Source organism: Ambystoma mexicanum, chromosome 6q, assembly GCF_040938575.1.
Source record: "Ambystoma mexicanum isolate Mex_15411 chromosome 6q, UKY_AmexF1_1, whole genome shotgun sequence".
NCBI classification, from domain to species: Eukaryota; Metazoa; Chordata; class Amphibia; order Caudata; family Ambystomatidae; genus Ambystoma; species Ambystoma mexicanum.
In genome coordinates, this window is record NC_090937.1 from 356013480 (window position 1) to 356033501 (window position 20022).

General features: G+C 44.5%; 1 protein-coding gene across 1 annotated transcript in view; it reads left to right on the forward strand.

Moving 5' to 3' along the window:
- PTGR1 (prostaglandin reductase 1) overlaps window positions 1–20022 on the forward strand; it is a 316150-nt gene that overhangs the window by 262970 nt on the left and 33158 nt on the right. Inside the window, exon 7 of the mRNA XM_069630845.1 lies at window positions 12182–12337. Coding sequence (XP_069486946.1) covers window positions 12182–12337 — 156 coding nt within the window. The remainder of the gene's footprint in view (window positions 1–12181; window positions 12338–20022) is intronic.

Here is a 20022-nt window from a genome sequence, read left to right on the forward strand (position 1 = left end):
AGACTTAAGGAGATTTGGGCAAGGAGTTGAAAAGGGAAGTAGAGCTGGGTGTTGTCGGAAAATTTACTGCGGGAACAGCAAAAGGAATAAGGAATAAGTTATGTTAGGTGTGCATAGCTCCCGGTAGGACGAGGAGGGCAGGGGATGCACATATGCTTTAGCTACGATGCGGGGGATGAGGTAGGATGGGGCATTCTGGTTCAGACAACGGTGGGTAATGCACAATGTTTTAAATTGGATTCTTGCTTTAATAGGAAGCCAGTGGACCTCTCTTCTTGTGGTGGATATGTGATCAGAGAGTTTTAGTTAGGCCTAATGGTGGCCGTAGTGCCTTATTCTGAAATTTAGCAAGGTTCTTGGAGGAGGTGCCTGGAAAAAAGAACATTACAGTAATCGAGTTTGCTGCAAATGATGGCGCGTGCAAGAGTCAGGCAGTTCGTTGGGGAGATAAAGTTTCTACTCAGGGAGATGAGCTTGGCAGTATGTGCAATGGAAGAGGCAAGCGCATTAATATGCCAGGTCATATTAAGTGTGGCATCAAGCTATACCTCAGCGTCTTTACATGTTTGGAGACTTCAATGAGTGTTATGTCGATAAGAGTAAGAAGGGTCCAAGGAGTTTAGGTGCTGAGAAGAGGCCACAAGTAGCAGTTCAGTTTTCTCATCGTTAAGGCAGAGATTATGGGCGGCCATCCAGTTCTGATGACACTGTATTTTTGGATGATTGCTTTGACGTCCTGTTCATAATCCCTGATATTGGAAGCAAAATTGCAGATCGTCTGCAAAATTTGTTTAAGGTATACCCAAAGAATCAAGGTGATGGAAGAGGGGCTTAGTGTAGGTGTTATAGGGTGCGAGGGAGATGCCTGAGCCCTGGGGAACCCACATGGGATGGGGTCGGCATTGGCGGCACCTATGAAAACCCTGGAGTTGCGCTTGCTCAGAAAGGATTTAAATCTGGTTAAGTGAAAGTTGGTCACAAGATGCTGGTAAAGGATGTCGTGGTCTACAAGATCAAAAGCAGCAGAGAGGTCAAGGAGGAACATGATGGCAATGTTGCCTGAGTCTTGGTGTGGATTTGGTGTTGGAGGTGAGTTTCAGGGTTGTGGAACCGAATGAGATAGCAGGAGAAAAAGGCTGAGCATTAAAGAGGAAAGAGGAAGGTCTAAGAGGAAGACTTTCTGATCATTTGGATTTTTAAAGAGATGAAAAGTTGCAACGTCATCAGCTCGACATGCCTTGATATTTGCCTGGGGTCAGATCAGGAGGCAGAGCTAAGAGTTTAAAGTGCTACAATTTGGTCTTGATAAGACCAAAGGTCAGGGTAGCTAGGGATATTTATGAGATGAAAAGTTCTGGGCTGCAAAACGATACCATCTGAAATGCTAGTTATGAACGGTAGACGATCCATGACTGTACAGACATTGATGAGATAAAGGTGATGTTTAGTCGGATATTTTGTAAGTGATGGGTAGCCATAGCATTTCGGTGCTGGACTGCCCATGTGGCAGGACAAAGACTGATATGCAAATGGGTATTTCCAATCTCTGAAAGGTGTGCTGCAAACTCTAATCTCAGAACAGGTTATCATGCTATGTTCTTTCTGGAGAGGAGCGCCTGCTACCTTTTTTTGAAATAAGTGATGGGTAGATTAGGAAAGCTGCATAAATCAGGCAGCGTTTTGTTGACATGTATGATTTAGGAGGTCATGGTTTCAAGGCAAATTCATACTTCGATTTTGGGGTGGGGGAGCCATAATGAAGAGTGAGTCATCTGAAAGTAACAGAATGATTTTTGGAGCGGAGTATGAGGTTGAAGGCAGCTGGCCAGGATGGGTGGGCCAACAGCAGGAATTGGAAAAAATGTCATGCAAGAGCAAGGGGGAGGTGTGAAATCCATGGTGTCGGCCGTTGTTAACACCATTGATGTTCAAAAGCAATGGAATGGTAGTGGCGGAGGTAAGAGCATCAAGGACTTTGTCGGGACTTTCAAAGAATGGCCCAGTTGGCCCTTTGGGTGGTAATGGGTAGTGAGGACTGGATGGAGAGTTAGAGGCCAATGGTCATATGTTCAAATGAGGGTTCATGGAATTTGGTGCGTTGGGGATATGCAGGTCACGAAGGGAGGTTTTAGAGGGACATTAAATTGACCCGCTATTAAATGAAATTGTGTGTAGTGTGGAAAGAACCGTGACTATCGACACATGAATGATGCATTGGTTAGGTAAGGGCACAGTGGAGAATGATCGGATCAGTGAGTGATGCTTGAGAAAGGAGGTTGTCGAGTGAGTGCAGATGGTTAGTGAGATTGATGAAGCAGAAAGGGTTAGTGAGCGTGGTAGAATGTGGACGGGGCAAGGGCATGATTCTCTTACCCTCTCTCTCAAGCCACTACTTTGCTAGCGTACAGGGTCCAAGTGCGTTCTTGCTAAATATTTTGGGGGCAAATAAAGAAATGGATGCAAGTCAATGGTAAGGCAACGTGCCAGGTACAATCTTCTTTCACACCTTCAGCTAATAAATGCCACATCTAATATGGTGTTTGCCAACAAAGCTGTTTGTAGAGACCTGATATATGAAACCACCTTGTACCAACTGTCCAGCAGGAATACGCATAATACACGATCAATCGGAAAGTAAGCCACCCACATCATCTCAATGGGATGCTCGAAGGACAAAAGATTCCTGTTTTTTTGTAATAACGCATAATTTGCATTCTTCATTGCAGTACTGAAAAACATCCAGTGTCTGGCAAACTAATTAAAGCTACAATTGAGCAGCAAGAGAAATGTGGACTGACTCGGAATATTTGGGTGACAATGACAGATATGCTAGTGTAGATATGAGGTGGATGCCACAACACAGGAAACCAAAAGTCTGTATCACGACAGCGTGCAGTGCTCTCAGAGCTTTCAGCCTGAGGAACATTGCATCCCAAATATAGTATTCAAATTCTGATAACGCAAAACCCATTTTTGACATTGTTCTCACCTTTTCCCACAAGATGTGAGAATTTTGTTGTTCTCCATTTTTTTATGCCAAGTCCGATTTCTAGTTTGATAACAGTGCAGGTTTGTGAGCTATAGAGTACCTTGGTTGACGTTTATTTGGGACAACGGCCGTTCAATTATTTGAATAATAGATTTATAGGAATCGTTTAAGTGGTCTGAAACATCCAAGAATGACACTTAACATGTTCGCTTCATAAAAGCACTAAGGGGAGATGCTGCAGCCTAAGGTTAGTCTTGTCAGGATTGATTTTAGCCGTGATCTAGACTAGCACCCTGGAGGGTGCGCACAGCCAATCAAGTGTGAGAGAATGAGGGCTGTATTCACCGATACAATCCCACATTCTCTCGCACTCTGCTTCATCGTGAGTCCTCCCAAGTCCCGCCGCGCTGGCCCGCTTGGATTCAAATACCCCCCCAGCGCCAACGCCCTTCGCACTAGTGATAATGAGATTTGGGGTACAGAGGCTTTTGCAAATGGAAAAAAAGAAATGGCACGCATAACAGCAAACCCACTCCTGTCATTTGACAGGAACTTTTTTACCGCTAGAAGGGGAGTTTCTTTATTTTTCCTTTTAAAAACCAGTAGCACCGGCGTCTTTTAGCCGCGCTGCTAATAGACTTGGGTGCAATGAGCTTTTTTTTCAAAGATGCATGAAATGGTATTTCTTTATGTTTATATTCCAATGTCACTATTTGATTATTTGTACTCTTTCTATCCTTACTATTTTTCCATTTCCCTGTATTAATGCAGGTAATTGCCCACACCTTCTGCATTCAGAGATGGGTAGTTTTTTCATTGCAAGTCACCCGCAGCCACCCACCACCCCAGGCTCCCCCGATGCCATTAAACACCAACTTGCATGATATGTTTTCAGTGTTGGGTGATGGGAGGCTGCAGACTATGTATTACTCCTCAGAAATTAGTAACTAATTGTCGGTCAATGCATTGTACTGTATACTTGGTGGCAAAGATATTCTGTATCTCCTCACCGTACCCTACCAGAGGTACACCACTACAAGGAAGTCACCACCGCCATGTTGGATGGATGCTCCAATTGGCCTTTTGGATCTCCACTAATCGATTTATGTTTTTTTTTATCCTTGCAATGGGTGTGAATGCTTTCACACGTACTATGCATTCTGCACGTGTAAGGCAATCTGTGAAATACACATTGCTGCATCTCACATACTGCCTTATGCATGCAGAATACATTGCACTTTTAAAAACATTCCTCCCATTCATTACTACAGAGCAACATAGCCTATAATGACGCCCTGTTGCCCCATAGTAATGAAGCAGTACATGCGTTGTAGTGTTGCTAGAACTACCGCGTACTGCTGCAATGGCCTTTTCAAACGGCAAAAGAAATGCTGCTTGAAAAGGTTTCACTACAACATTAGTATCCCGGGGCTACAAACCCCGGAATACTACTGGCAATAACCGCCTCGCCGGCGGGCCATTACCGCCTAAAGGTAATGCCCCTGTTAAGGCCCTTGCTACGCTCAGCCCTGTAACTTTGGGCCCCGAGTGTTGTGTTCATTTATACAACCATAATAAATATGTCATCAAATGATCACAGGAGCCCGTCTTCCTGACTGTACTTCTTTTTTCCTATTCTCCAACTGAACTCCTCCCTTCCCCATTCCATTCCATTCCATCCCCAAGCTCTACCCAGGCCACATTCCACATTTCATTCAGCCACAACATCTCCCCCTTGCTTTTCATATAAGTTCACTTTCTCCGTCTACATCTGCTCAATAAGACGTGATGGCTTGCGTATAGTCCTTTGAAGGCGATCAGTGGCCCTTGAGCTCTTTGCCTTGCAAACAAGGTGGGGAATGTCCAGAATCTAAGTGACACGAGATCAACAGGTTCTGCATTTCTCATTTCCCCATGATTTTCTCCTTCTGAATCCTCCTGGAACATTTCATGACTGAGCAAAGAATCCTCAGTTATCTCACCATCATCCTTCATGGCAGTAGCCATGTGCCTTTTGGCAGCCGTGACTATTAGTGACCCTGGTTCATGACTAAAGCCCATCTTCCTTCACTGTTTCTGCCGGACTATTACAGTTTCACTTTCACCTACGGGCACCTGATGCTCTTCAGCTCTGCTCTTGCAAGTTGTCCAATCTTTGTCCTGCTTTCTTTCCTCACTTTCCCTCTCCCCAACTTCTTCACCTTTTACAGGCTGTGAAATGTGGGTTCTGAGCTGATATTGAACCACCAGTTCAGTGGGACTTACTTCATGCAAGACGTTTCGATAACTTCTTAGCATTTGTGCATTGGCCTGCCTTTGACTTGCTGTGGCCAATTCACTTTTCGTTCTGGCTAGTCTTTGCACATCCCTCCTGTCCATGTCCACCTCCCTCTTCTCAAAATGTTTCATAGTACCATTGAGCTGAACAGGTGCCTGAATAGTGAGATCAGCCTTACTACTTTGCACACTAGGCTGTATGTTCCCTCTTTCCCAGGATTATCTCGCAACGGGGAATCTCAATATGCTGTGTCTCATTTGATATCACACTGGGCCTGTATGTTGGCAATAATGGGGTCTCCTCTCTGCACATGATCTGGAAGTGGTTCCCTTGCATTTGTATTTTGTTTATTTGTATAGCGCACAAGGCCCGAGGGCAACCGGGCGCATTTTTGGTTACAGGCAGGTTACATACATACACAGTATTTAACTTAAAAATATACAAGATGTACAGGTTACAGACAAAATATTACCATGACAATATGCATAATGTACAAGAAGCATAAAGTGGGGAGTAAAGGATGCACAGTCTGAGCAAAATATAGGGCAGGATATTATGCGGGAGCGGCCTGGAATGCTGAGATATAAGTTCCAGTCAGGGTCAGGCCAAGTCCAGGGTGGCCAGCCAAGCTTTCACCTTGCGCTTGAAGGCAGGGAATGATGGTTCTGCTCTAAGTGGGTTGGGAAGAGTATTCCACAGCTTCGCCGCAAGGACTGGGAAACTGCGGCCACCAGATTTTTGGAGGTTGAAGCGTGGGATGACAAGACAATTGGTGTGTGTGCTTCTGAGGGGTCTCGCAGCTGAGTGGGTTGTGAACCTGTTGGATAAGTAGCCGGGGGCTTGATTAGCAATACTTTTGTGTGTAAGTGTCAGAGCTTTAAAGGAGATTCTTTGGGTAACTGAGAGCCAATGAAGGTTGCGTCTGTGTTCTGAGATGTGAGAGGTCCTAGGGATGTTAAGGGCCGCTCTAATAGCATTGTTTTGGATAATTTGGAGTTTTCTGATATTGCATTGGTTGGTACCTAAGTAGAGGGCATTGCAATAGTCAATTTTTGATAGGACCAAGGTCCTGGCTAGGGTAGTACAGTTGGCTGGTGACAGAAAGGGGCGTCAGGCAGTGATGATGTTGCATGTGTAAGATGCAGCTGAGGAGACTGCATTGGTTTGTCTAGTTAAGGAAAGGGTGGAATCGATGTACATGCCTAATGTCTTAGTGTCCTTGGTCACTTTGATGGAGTTGCCATTGATGGTGAAGGCTTTGAATGAGGGGTCAAGTTTACTGAGTTTGTGAGGTGAGCCTAAAATGAGGAGTTCAGTTTTCTCGTCATTTAGGCACAGTTCGTGCTGCGCCATCCAGGCCTGGATGACTTGATAGCTGGAGTTGATAGCTAGGGAGTCAGTTTTATAATCGCCTGTAATGGGAATAAGGATTTGGGTATCGTCAGCGTAATTAGTGTACGTGACGCCCATGCGATCCAGTATGTCAAATAAGAGTTTTGTGAAGACATTGTAAAGTGTCGGGACACACATGAACCTTGGGGGACTCCACATTTGACAGGTGAGAGTTCTGCAGTGGCAGTAGGGGAGAAGACCCTCATGGATCTGTTGTCCAAGAAAGAGGTAATCCAGGCTGTAGCTTTCTTGGAGACGTTGGCAGCAGTTTTGAGGTGGTGACAGAGGATTTGATGGTTGACTAGGTCAAATGCTGCAGAGAGGTCTAATAAGAGTAAGAGAGTCAATTTTCCCTTGTCTTTTAAATCTTCTATTTGCGTTTTTAAGTCTAGCAGCGCAGTTTCTGTGCTGTTGCGAGGGCGGAAGCCCGATTGCCTTAGCCCCAGGAGGTTGTTTGTTTCGAGATAATCTTGGATCTGCAGATATGCTGCGCGATCAAGAATATTTAGAAGGAATGGCACAGTGGTGATTGGCCTATAGTTAGTGGGAATGTTGGCGTCCAGGGTTGGTTTTTTCAGAAGGGGAATGACCCAGGCATCCTTGAGGTTGTCCGGGACGATCCCCGTTCTGAAGGAGGAATTTATGAGTGAGGTGATAAAAGGCGCCAGGTTGTGTGAGGCCTCTTTGATAATAGTGGCAGGGCAGGAGTCTCTGTCCGCATCACATACACATCCGACCAAGGGCTGGACATCGACCTTTGTGTGGAAATTCAAATCAAGATCTATAACACCATCTTTCCACTCCACTTCTGCCGTTATCATCCCATGCGTTTTGGCAGGTTATCAGATTTGAGCATTGGAACTGTCCCTGTATGTTAGATCTGATGTCAGCTACGGTATCCAGCTCTTTTTTTGTTTTCCAAATTGGCTGTCTGCCTCTCAATCCTGATGATGTGCACCCTTCAATTATTCTTCGCCTAATTGCCTCATCATCATTAAGGTTTGCGAATTCACAGTACACTGCCTTTCTTTGTAATCGTAACACAAATTGTGCAACAGTTTCACGTGGCCCTTGTGTGCACTGGTTAAATGCGTAACGTTTATAATCTCGATTGGGAGGGACCACCAATCATTCGCCAATAGCAGATATCAATTGTTGATATGTTGTTTTTTCCCCAAGTTAGAATGGCTAAAATAACACTTTTCATCTCCTTCCCTACGAAATTTTTAAATATGTCAATTTTGTTCATCCACCTGCTCTTCCCAGCTCTGCCCCTGGTCGTCCTGTGGGCTAAGACTGAACGGATCTGGACAGCGTGGGTAATTAACTAGGTGCGGGGGATTATGTCAAACCTATCTTGAGTTGGCGATGTCACTCCTTCATTCGCATTGTCAGAAAGCAAGTTTTCCTATCACTTTCCTTGCCTCTTTTGTCTGTGTACACTTTATTACTTTAAATGTGTTATATAAATCTCAATATGTATTATTTTGAGATGGATACACCTGTTGTGATGTTTTGACTATTCTCTGTACATGACCTCTGTGTTTTCAGCCATTCATTAAGTTGTTGTTGTTCCCTGTGTTATATTTGTTATATTGAGTTATTTTTTCTTTTCTCTACTCGTAGTGTGCAAGTAATTGGGCTCTTGAGAGAGATTTATGACATCTGTCTCTTGGTTGCAAGCCAGCTCCCAGATTGGCTGGTTAAAGGGCTCACTAGAGCTTTGCTCCATTTCTCTTGTGGCGCGGACTCCATAAGACATTTAGAGGCTGCCCCCATGTTGGACTATAGGACAGTTTTCTCTAGATGTGCTGTTGCTCAACAATAAAATGATAATCTCATGCCTTTGTGGAAGGACCGGAATTCTAAGTGACGAGTTATTACTTAATCACACCGTCGTCCTGTATTAGACTTGTTTGTTTTATGAGTCCAGCGTTGTATCAGCCGTAGGGTTTTCTAACGTTCCGTCGCTATGGTAACATTTGCATTTCTAGCATCTGTTCCATAATAGCTGCATGTTTTCTTATGTTTCTTTGGGTCCTTTTCTTTATTATCTTGGGGCTGCTCGCTGTTGCTACACGCTGGTTTGTGACCTCATTACAGTGTTGTAGCTTTGGTCTTCACGCGCCAGTGAGTAGCGTGTCTTTCAGATATTTCAAAACTGCCCACTACTTAATGTTCGCGCTGCAGCATATTATTAATTTCTGTTCTAACTATGCATTTTGCAGCAGTCTAGCATTGTAAAAATTACAATATAGCGTCATGTGTCTTTGGCTTCTGGCTTGGTTACGCAGTGCGTCTTACTGCATCATTGTTTGTTTTGTCTTTATTTGGCAGTGTTCACAGCCATCCTTACGTTATCGTTGTCGCTTCTTTACCAATGTCTTAGTTTTTTTCTTTTTTTTTTCTTTGTTTTTAATTTAACTCCCCTCTCGGTTGCCAGTTCTGGGCCTCTCTTTAACTTTTCCTTATGTTCCTTTGACGTTTGATTGTGACCTCCTCCCTAGGTCATTGCACACTTTGTTCACCAACGCTGCACACTCTCGTTTCCTTTCTTTTCTCCGACTCGATCAGCCATCCCTACAGGCTGTTTACTTCTGACTCCCACTGTAGGCCTTTACTATTTCATCCACTTCATTGCTCAGGGTACTTTTGTTGTTGCCTTTTCTTTGCATCCTCATTCACATCACTGTTGCTGTTGCTCTGTTTAACGTCCTGTTTTTCTGGTTCAGCTCGTTCCTCGGCTACCAGTTTAGGGTCTTCTTGTGACTCTTTCTCTGCCTTATTTTGTTTCCTTGTTACTTTGTTATGACCGCCTCCTTAGGTCACTGCTCATTCTGCTTTCCAATGTCCCAGTATCTCTCATTCTTTTCTTCTTTGACCAGCCACCTCCGCAGGCCATTTCCTTTCAGCCTCTTCTGCAGTACACCATTCCTTCATTAATCTTTTTCAATCAGCGCTTTATTTTCCTTTTACACGTGTGGATCCGTGAGCTCCACATCGCCAATTGTTGTGTACTTCATTTATACAGCCATAATTAATATGTCATCATCAAATGATCACAGGAGACGGTCTTCCTGACTGTACTTTTTTATTCCTATTCAACTGAACGCCTTCTCCCTTCCCCATTCCAGTCCACCCCCAAGTTCTACCCAGGCCACATTCCATTTAGCCACAAAACCGGGGGCATTACCTTAGGCGGTAATGGCCTGCCGGCTCGGCGGTTATTGTCATAATATATATACACCCTCTAAACGACCCACACATGACGATTGAATAACCCTCCCTACATTCATCAAACATCAAAAACCTACACCTCTCCAAACAAGTGAGACATCCGACTCCCGACCAATGCATCCCTGCACAACAGGCATGCAAAGGTCACTTCAGACACAAGTGCTGTTGACACAAACCCCCTAGAATAGACATGCACACAGTATCCAGATTCTTCTAGACGGCATACATCAACACAACAGCAAAGCTATCTTGCATGTTTACCTCTCTCGGCTACCCAAACCCCATCTGCTAGAGTGCCCATGCAAATGTGCGTGCAGTGCAATATAAAACCCAATAACAGACATGCAAATTCTCAACCTATGACTCTACTCTTTCATTCTCATTTATTTTGAGTTGTGCTACTTTTCGTGAGCTGGATGCCTCTAATCAACTCGCCATGCTACAATGTCTTGAGCCAACTTTCGCAATGATCGATGTGTTGGCTACACACATGTCTGTAAATACCCGCTCTGGATCTGTTATCCGTACTTATTACCCAAACATTTGTTTCAGCTAACCTTAAAAGTGTTCCAAATCCTGATACATATAAAGGAGCGTAATTTGAATGATTCAGGCGTGTCCGCGGTAGCCAAAGTGTACGAAAAGAAGTAGTGGAACTATGTTCCCTACTGACCTGCCCCCCCCCTCTCACACGCACAATACAAACCCCCAAACACATGCACCTGATGTTAAAGGGAACGTTCAGTGTAGCGCACTGAAGTAAGTTTCAACTTCTTCCTGCCCTTTTTTCTATTCTAAGACGAACCTCAAGTTATAAATGCTGGCATCAATGTGAAAGGTCACCAGCAAAACCCACATGCTGGCTGAGGGGCAGGGGGGGTTATGTGTTACTTGTTCGATGTGGTAGGAATGATTACATTTCTAACCCCAAGAAAACAAGTTTGTCTTTTGTCAAAGAGCAAGCATTTCTTCTCATTTCTGCCCTGCGTTATCCGCCTTGGAAACACATGGTCTGTTCATCAGATGGGTCTCGCGAGAAAGCTCCTTTTTTATTGCTTTTGAACTTCTGTTTGCTCTTTTAGCCACATGCTGCAAAAAGGCCCAAACAGCCAACTACTGACCTTCTTTTTTAAAGAAAATAAAATGGTACATGCCCTCTGATCACTTCTGATGTGCTGTGCAACAATTACTAGTATCACTCGTTGATGTTGATATCACTTTGCTGGCATAGTATTCCCCATTTGCCACTCTATTCTGTATTCCACTTGATGTCCCCAAGAGCACGTCACCCATATCCCGCTGCCTTATATTTTGAATCTGTGATTATTTTCCAAAATTGGCTCCTTTTTGTAAGGGTTTATTGCTATGGTAGTAATCCACCTATCTATGTTCCAAACTCTTTATCGGGGACGTACAACCTACTGCCTGAAATATACAGCCCACTTGCCAAATGTCAGGAAGATGCCGGCTCACACTCAGGTATATGCCATAGTAGCCACCACATTTTGAAACATTCTCCACGTTCACCTCCGGCTGCTACTGTCCTTGTTGATCCTCATGCTAAAAACCCAACCCTTTAAGGAGCATTTAACATAATTATCTATTCTACAGATTGCCCAGCACCCAGAGGTATTTGTAACTCCTATGTTGTGCCAAACATTGTTTACTGTTTTGTTTTATTTCTTTTCGGTACTGTTTATTTATATAGTGCCTACACACAGGCAAGTGTTTCAAAGCACTCAAGAGGGTGGGAACACAGGGAGCGGGGGGGGGGGATATTTGCTCAGAGCCCTTGAAAATCTGAGACGATAATAGTCTGTACAGGCGCAGAGTAAGTGAATAAAATACATTTAACAGTATGGGATATAGCAAATAGGCCTGACGGCGATACTCCCTTCCAGACTAGCCCATCCAACCTTTGCCAATCTATGTTCCATAGATATGTTTTTGCTTCTAACCCATAAAGGATTACTGGAACCGCTTTGGCAATGTACAATTTGATAAATGGCATTAGTGAGAACTTGCCGAAATTTTAATGAGATCTTTTTCATTTGAGGGACAAGTTGAGATTTTCAGTTGAACATCTTGTTCAAACTTACCCTGTGATGGTGCAGCATAGACCTTGTAGCCCTGATTGGTTAGCTCTTCTACTCTCAGGATGCTCCCCATCTGAATCTCTGCTCACACTCAGCTGCTTCTTCGGGATAAGAAAGTATTGGTTCGTAATTTGATTCTGGGACTTCAACAAATGCTTTAATTCCTTTTCACCTTATTTGCCGTCTTAGGGGTGCAAGGTCGTTGGATGTGCCGGAGCAGATGACAAGCTCGCATATTTGAAAGAGATCAGCTTTGATGAGGTCTTCAACTACAAAACAGTCCCATCTCTGGTAGAAGCACTGAAGAAGGCATCACCAGATGGCTACGACTGCTATTTCGATAATGTAAGTCCACATGGGCGGTTTGGGAAGTGCTTTCGTCTCCCAAGTTTCTCTATCATGTTCTTCCTGTTCAAGGTAAGATTTAAAATGTCTTCTCATCAGAGGCCAGACACCCATTTAGCAGTCTACATTAAGACATTTCATTCCAAAATGTTGCCATAAAACAAATGGCGTAATTTTAACCAAAATCAAAGTGGTGCAGAAGAGCCTGTCGTGACTTATTGCTGATCTGTTTTTGTAAACAAAAAGGTTGATTGATTTTTGCACACCTCAAAATCAATGGTAATTATAAACTCATTCAAAAAACGTTAGAAGTTGATTTTAGGTGCGGGGGTGGAACTGGGACCATGGCACAAGACCCCAACAGATAAGAGACAAATAAGATAAGGATTCAACATTGGAACCCTCCCGTTCCCTGCACACTTTCGGGTGTTTGGACAAAGTCCACTACAGTATTTTGGTGTTAATACAAAGAAAATGTAAACCAGGAAACCCAGTTGTGATTTTTATATCTTGAATATCAAATGCATATTATTTCAAATGAAGAAACATTACAGATTCAAGAAGCAAACAGTGCAAAAATAGGTCACAACAAATTTGAGGAGATAGTGGAATCCAATTCATGTAGCGACGCGTTTCGAGGATACTTTCCTCTTCTTCATATGGCCAAAATTGAATTAATACAAAAAAGAACATTTGTACAGGTTTTTTTACCTTGGAATAGTTCATATTATTCATACTACACATTTCGATGTCATCTGTTAACAAAATCAGTGTCATTGTTTGAATATAAACATACTGAAGTAAATGCAATCAACCCTGTATCCCCAGGTAAACAACCATTTTGTTTGTAGCTCATTCTGTTTGTCCTCCATTGACAGCTGCGTGTTTGTCCACATCGTTGTATGCATAATTTAGTAAATGCATCTGATGCACCCGTGATTGGTCCTGGAAATGAAATGTGTAAAACCTCTCTGGCGTTTGGCAATTTTTACCACCACCTGTTGGTTGATTTTTCATGAGGCAATTCACCTCATAATCAGGTGGTATTAACTTCATGTGGTATTGTTACAAATACTGTATACAGTAAATATTGTCTGGTCCATAATTAAGTGGGTGGTAAGAAGAGGCACATTTACAGTTAGTGCCTGTTTTTACCAATGGAGCCAAACACAACGAGGGGACTATTTCCGGCATTCGGGATCCAAACCAGTGACATGTCAGGAGGCTGCAGATATCAACAGGGCACTCTGAAATTACTGAGCTACCAAAACCTCATACTGGCACCGTTAGGCAAGATTGTATGCAGTACCCTTTCGGTGCACTACAACGACTCTGACCTCATGGCAATAGCAACCCAACCTTTGGTATAAGTCTGTACTACACAGGTTGGTAGTGTGGACGAGTAGCCAGGCTTATCTCAAGAGGGGTCGATGTGAGCTGTAGTGGAGTTACACAGAGACGAGTATTCAAGCAAACACTTACACACAGGGTTTCTTGATAAAATAATTATTATGTATTTACCAGTTAGTTAAAGTAAGCCTTCTTCAGAAGGGGGAAATGTAAAACACCACACAAATATACTTCAAAACTATACACTATTAATTTCAGAATCAGTAAATACCCATTTGGGATGGCATACAGCAGAGACCTACAGGCTCAGGTAACTTCAATTGCTAGGGTGATGTTGGCATTAATGTATTACTGTTGGCATTCAGAATTATTCCAGAGTAAGTAAAAAGGGAAAGGTTACTAGAGCAAACAAGATACCACAAAGATTCTCAAGCAAGCAAATACTTTCAGATGCCCCAATAATAGTCATTCAGTTAAAACAGGCTAAGCCAAAGTCAATAGGCAAGAGTCTATATGAGCTGAAGCACTTCTTTGCAGGTAAGTAGAAAAGTCTTTGTATAAGACATAGCCGGTAAGATAGCCCGGCGTGTTGAGCGCTCGCTGCTGCGATCTGAGCGAGATCTGCAGGTTGCAGGTTCGAATCCCGGCAAGGCCAACTCAGCCTTTCATCCTTCCGAGGTCCATAAATGAGTACCAATTTCGGTTGGGTGATATTGTATGTAAATATGTGCTCTGTAAAGCGCTTTGGATTAAGGCGCTATATAACTAACACATCATTATCATAATGTTTTAGAAGTCTTTGAAGAAAAAGATGAATCAAGGTAGGGCCACAAGTTGTTAGGCTTGTGGAAAATAGAAGATGCAAGCAACTCTACAGCAAGTGGTAAGTTCTCTTAGAATTTATACAGTACCTTATAAAATGAAGAAAATATGCAGCAGATGACTCCTGTTCCTCTGCATCTCTGCAGGTCTCACTGTTCCTGGGCCTCTGTCATGGGGACAAGAGGGAGGGCGTCGGGGGACTCCTGCACTGCACTGGGATGGTCAAAACTTGCAACCAGCAAACTTCACGTTCAGTGGCTATTCAGTGTTTCAGCTCCTCGCCTCTACCGCAAATAGCACCATTGCGGTTCCTGGCTGTCGAGATGGACTTTCCTTGCTTCTGGGGTCCCGCACTCTGTTGAGGGGGCTCAGGCTTGCCCAGTCCTGCTGCCTGGGAGTCCAGAGGATCTTCCTGGAGCTCTTGGCCAACTTAAAAGCAACACACACAAACTGTTGTTCCTCTCCCGGCTATACGGTTTCCAGAAGCAACTCTGTGGAAATTCAACCAGCTCCGAGAAGGATGTCCAGGTGGCTTACTTTGGAGTTGATTGGTCCCACCAACTCAAGGGCAGGAGTCATCCTTGCATGGGCTTCTCTTTTGATGCAAACTTGGCAATTCAGCACTGCAGCAGGGCTTCACCGGGCAAACCAACGGTCCAGGAGTTGCAGCAGGCTTCATCTTAAAGTTCATCTTCGGTTCCTTTGTCCAGTGGTCGACTCTTCCTTCCAAGCCAAAAGACTTGCCTTTTATACAGTTCTCTCCCTTTCATTCCAGCCTAGCTGTCAGTCACCCAGCAAGGTGGCTGTCCTTGCCGCACTGTCAGACAGCCAGTCATCACAGAGTGCATTTGGGTCTCCTAGGAGACTAAGCACAGGGAGCCCTGGCACCTCCCTCACTTCCTGCCTACCCCAGACACCCTGGAGCCGGAGGCGGGCTTCACTCGTGAATCCCGCCAAAGTCAAAATGAACAAAGGGACCAAACCTGGTTTGGCGCGCCGAGTAAATCTCAAGAAGGATCTGTCCACAAAGAAATGGCAAAAAAAAAGACGAGGGCCATTTTGACAGAAATGGCACCCATGGGTGCTTTATCGTGGCTGCGAATGCAGCCCACGGTAAAATACCATAATGGTAGTAAAAAGTAAACCACTGCCACCAGCCTTTCAGTGAGGAAGGTGTAGCATAAAACTGTACATGAGAAGCTAGACAAAGTGTGTCACACTACACTGAAGGTGCTGTGTGACACAATGTAAAAGATGATGCCTATGGAGTGTGTCAGACTCCACAACCAAAAGAAACACAGAGTAAAAATACATAGAGTGGGAAAAAGGTTTTCACTCTCTCCAGGTTAAAAAAAATCAAGTCCTCAAAATACAGCAAGTTGCTGGGTGTCTCTTAGGTAGAGGGAATTGGCACATTTCTGAGAATTCTCCCTAAGAGGTACTATACAAATGAAGCACATTAAGAAGTACCAACAGTGCTGCCACAGTACCTGCTTCATGTGCCATAAGAAGCACCAATTCAAATGTAATCTCCCACAGCCAATCTGCTGCTGTCTTACAAGATTCAGGGTGCCGCTGTCGGGTGTTGTAGTATGGAGTGTATCAGACTGATATTCAAGTAATTGAGGTGGTGTCTTCAGAAGCCCTCCTCAGTTTTGCTGAGAGTTACAGCAGGAGGAGGCCACAGGGTGGATGATGTGGAGGTGAGGGCAGGTGGTGTTGTGGTGTAGTAAAAACCAGCAGGACCAAAAACCAGCTGCCACGGTGCAAATAAACGTGGTGGGATATCGGACAAAAGAGACATTCGGTACAAGAAGGACAAACCCAGCTGTCCTTAGATCTCTTTCAGGTGCCAAGGAATGTGTATTTGCTCTTTCACATACAGCCACTTCCTTTGTATGTCAGTACCATTCTGTCCAGCAGAGAGATCTGCTGTGGCAGACCTCTTCAAGCACTATGGAGAGCCTTTGGCGAAAGGGAAAGTTGATGCATATTTGCTAGGCCAAATGGCCAGAAATATTGCAAATAGGCGCATGCTTCTGCCACCTCATGGCAACCATCCCTCCATCACCCCCCTGCAACAAGGAATCTGGGGACTCCATGATCCTCTCTAGATTAAGTACTCCCGCTCAACCAGAGCAATACAGAAGGGAAAGGGCACTATTGGCCCCCTACACCTCCTCCACACCCTCACCTACTGCTTGCATGCACGCTACCCTCCTACAGGTTGCCAACACCCTACTATTCCCATTGGTCTTGTACTACACCCTGCCCCATTCAGGATGAGTGTCTGAACAGCCCCCCCTCCTTACTCCGCTGCAAAGGGTGAGGGGTAATGAACTCTCTAGATGGGGTGGGCTCTACAAACAGCAGCGGTCCTGACTGATGTTCTGATCTGAGTCTCAATGTGAGCCCTGCGCTCAGGGACGATGGTGGCATGCATGTCACTGTACACCATACGCCTCTGATGCAGATTTATCTTTTGACAAGCACAACCTGATCAACCTCCTAATTCCATTAGAATGAATGCCCTCTCATTCTCTGGGCTGTCACAAGCAAGAAGGTACAGGTCCGCGTTGGAGGGCTTCAAAGACTTGACAGTTCTGCAGATGCCATCTGTGTCATGCTTTCTAGTCCATTAATCGATCTACTTCCTTTACATGGCACTTCAACTGACGACACCATTATCAAAGTGCAACCAGCATACAACCAGCATGCACCTACTCCTACTTTCCTACCACCACTCTACTGGTAGTAGAGCCACCAGGATATGTGCCAGTCGTAATATGACTAGCATTACCTGACACCTCCAACCATTACACCTCAACTAACCCCCACTCACTTTTACTGGGCTATGAATACCTTATAGATGACTTTGTGGACCCATTGGTAAGAGTGGAGATGAATTTCTGGACAGCACCTTGCACTAGAACAGAATTATCACCAGATGCAGGTCTTTTTTGCAGAGACATCCACCAGTCAACTCTCATTGTGTGCTTTGTAACATCTGGAGCTGGGCAGTAGGGCAAATGCAGACGATGCATTGCCACTAAACCCCAAGCACATAAAAGGCACTGTTTCCTGACCACGCCAGAGAACAACATCCACCAGATACCATGTGGCTTACCATTGCTGCTGTATTGTTGCTGTATGCATGGCTAACCACTGACGATATTTCAAGATTGTATATGCATAAGCAGTGGTGAAAATAAATAGTCGGGATGGCAGGCACTTTTGAGCATGCCTGCAACCTTTAATTGGTTACTAGCAACACCTGCATGTACACTACACCGACATAGCTACACCATGACAGACTATCACTGCTGACTAGTGCTTGTTGTCATAATTCCGTGCAACTTACCGTAAGGTTTAATGCAGGACTAACCATTTCCTGAAATTTCAATGAAATGTATTTATAAATCCTATCTTTTGGGTGACTACCACAGTCTGATGCTGTGGTGTGCGAGATATTTAGAATATGTTGCTAGAACCCACATGTAGTATGCATTATGTAAAGTTGCCCAACATTAGACTTGCCTGTGACTATTAGCTATGCAAATAGATGAACATTTACGATGTTTAGCACGGTGTTGACGGTTTTTCTCAGCCCACCCTTAAGGAGAGAGTAATTTACCCCCAGCTAAGATGGCTATTAGCTGGGGGTTCCCTCCAATCCTTTCCTATCGCGCCCTGGTGGGAGCAATGGCTGAGCAGGCTATGCCACCTCTTAGGAGGGAAGAGAGATGGTTTTGAAATAAAAAAAAACAGTGCGTTATAGCATTGAATAATGGAATGTCAGCAATGATTATTAAATAACTCATCCGCTTCTCTGAATGGATGTAAATGTTGTGCAGATTACAGTTAAGTAGAGTTGAGGTAGAAAGGGTCTTTAAAGTGCTCGGTGTTGCAGGCTCACTTGGTAAGGTTGCAGTCAATGTTCAAAGGCTAACCGGTCCTTGGTATTCCAAGTTGGACTAGCTGTGCCACTGGGAACTCCAGCGTCCATATTCACTAGCCAGAAGTTAGTCTCTTTGGGTTCTACATGAGGCAGACTGGCTTCTGATTGGCTGAGCAGAATAGGGGTCCTGATTTTGCAGTGCCCATATTGTTGGGCATAGGCACATTTTTAGAGGCTGAGCTCATTTGCAAATCATCCAGATTCCACTCTGGATGCATTCAAAATCAAAAGAACCTCTCATGCAGTTTTCTTCCGCCGGCTCTTGCAGCCAACTGTCAATGCTTCTGGCCCTCACAAGGGTCAATGGTGACGATTCCTGGTCTTCAAGCTGGCCTTGGGACTGTCTATTGGAAGAGGTGCTAGATCAGGGATGAACTGCTAAAGTTGTGGGGTGGAGCAGCTTGTCTGCAGAGATCATTCAAGTTCCAATGGCTGGTCTGTGGAGCCAGAGTCCATTGGTCAGAGCTTAAGCGCTACCAGGACTTTTCAGAGTCCTTACAGTTCTTCCATAGTTTGCGGTTCGGTTGCAATGTTATATTTAGAGGTGGTTTTGACTCATCCGGTAGCATCACTCTTGTTGTCACGGCTCCTGCCTCTTTATGCCGGGTTCGTGCACGAACATGGAGCAAGGCTTTCATGAGAGCAAAGGGACATTGAGATTTGTGACCCAGCTGTGACTATAGGATTGTGGGGATGAAGCCATGATTTGTAAGCTTCCTCTACTTGGTGAGATGCCTGATGCCTGCGGATGCTGGCAGGGCATCTTCATCAGATCGGCCTTGGCAAGATATAGTCAGGTAGAACTTCCACATGGTCCTCCTCAGGCCAGCTTTGTTTTCTTACTGCGACTTGTCCCTAAGCCAGACTTTTCTTGGTTCGAACAAATGCAGATTCAGTTTCTCCAGTTAAATGTTGTAGGCCATTCCAAGGCTGCATACTCTACTCAAAATCAGCAGGGGTACATTTATTCAAACATTTGGTGACCACATAATCACTTGGATCACCACATTCAAATATTCCCAGGTATTTTCCTTGGCTGTTATTTGGATGTGGATTCCGGCCAGGAATCCAGATCCCATTGAGGTGCATTGCCAGACCTAGTCGTACTACAAAGCGCGCTCTCTTCTGAGGCAGTCAGAACCGATGACCATATATGGCAACATCTGTTGTAGGAACAAATGATCGCTGTTGGAGGATGTACTGAATCTGTACAGTTTCCCCTTAAGGAAGTCTTTAAGGTGCAACAGCCATGCCCCACCTAAGGTGTATAAGTACACCTTAGACTTGCACCAACCAGTGGGGCCCACAAAGCTGTGTGAGGTTACATACAGAGTGTACAGAGCAACTTTGAGGCACCCTGGCACTGAGAGGGTTAGGAGGTCTTAAGTGTCACATCGCAGAGAAGCATCCACCATCTGGCCGGAGATATGAACCTACCTTGTAAAAGTTAGGGAATAAATGCAAAAGTACAGGCAGGTCTCGCTGTAGGTACTGTTCAGGAATTTCAACCTCAATCTCACCTGAGCTGGGTGCTTGCTGAGAATTCTGCAGAGTT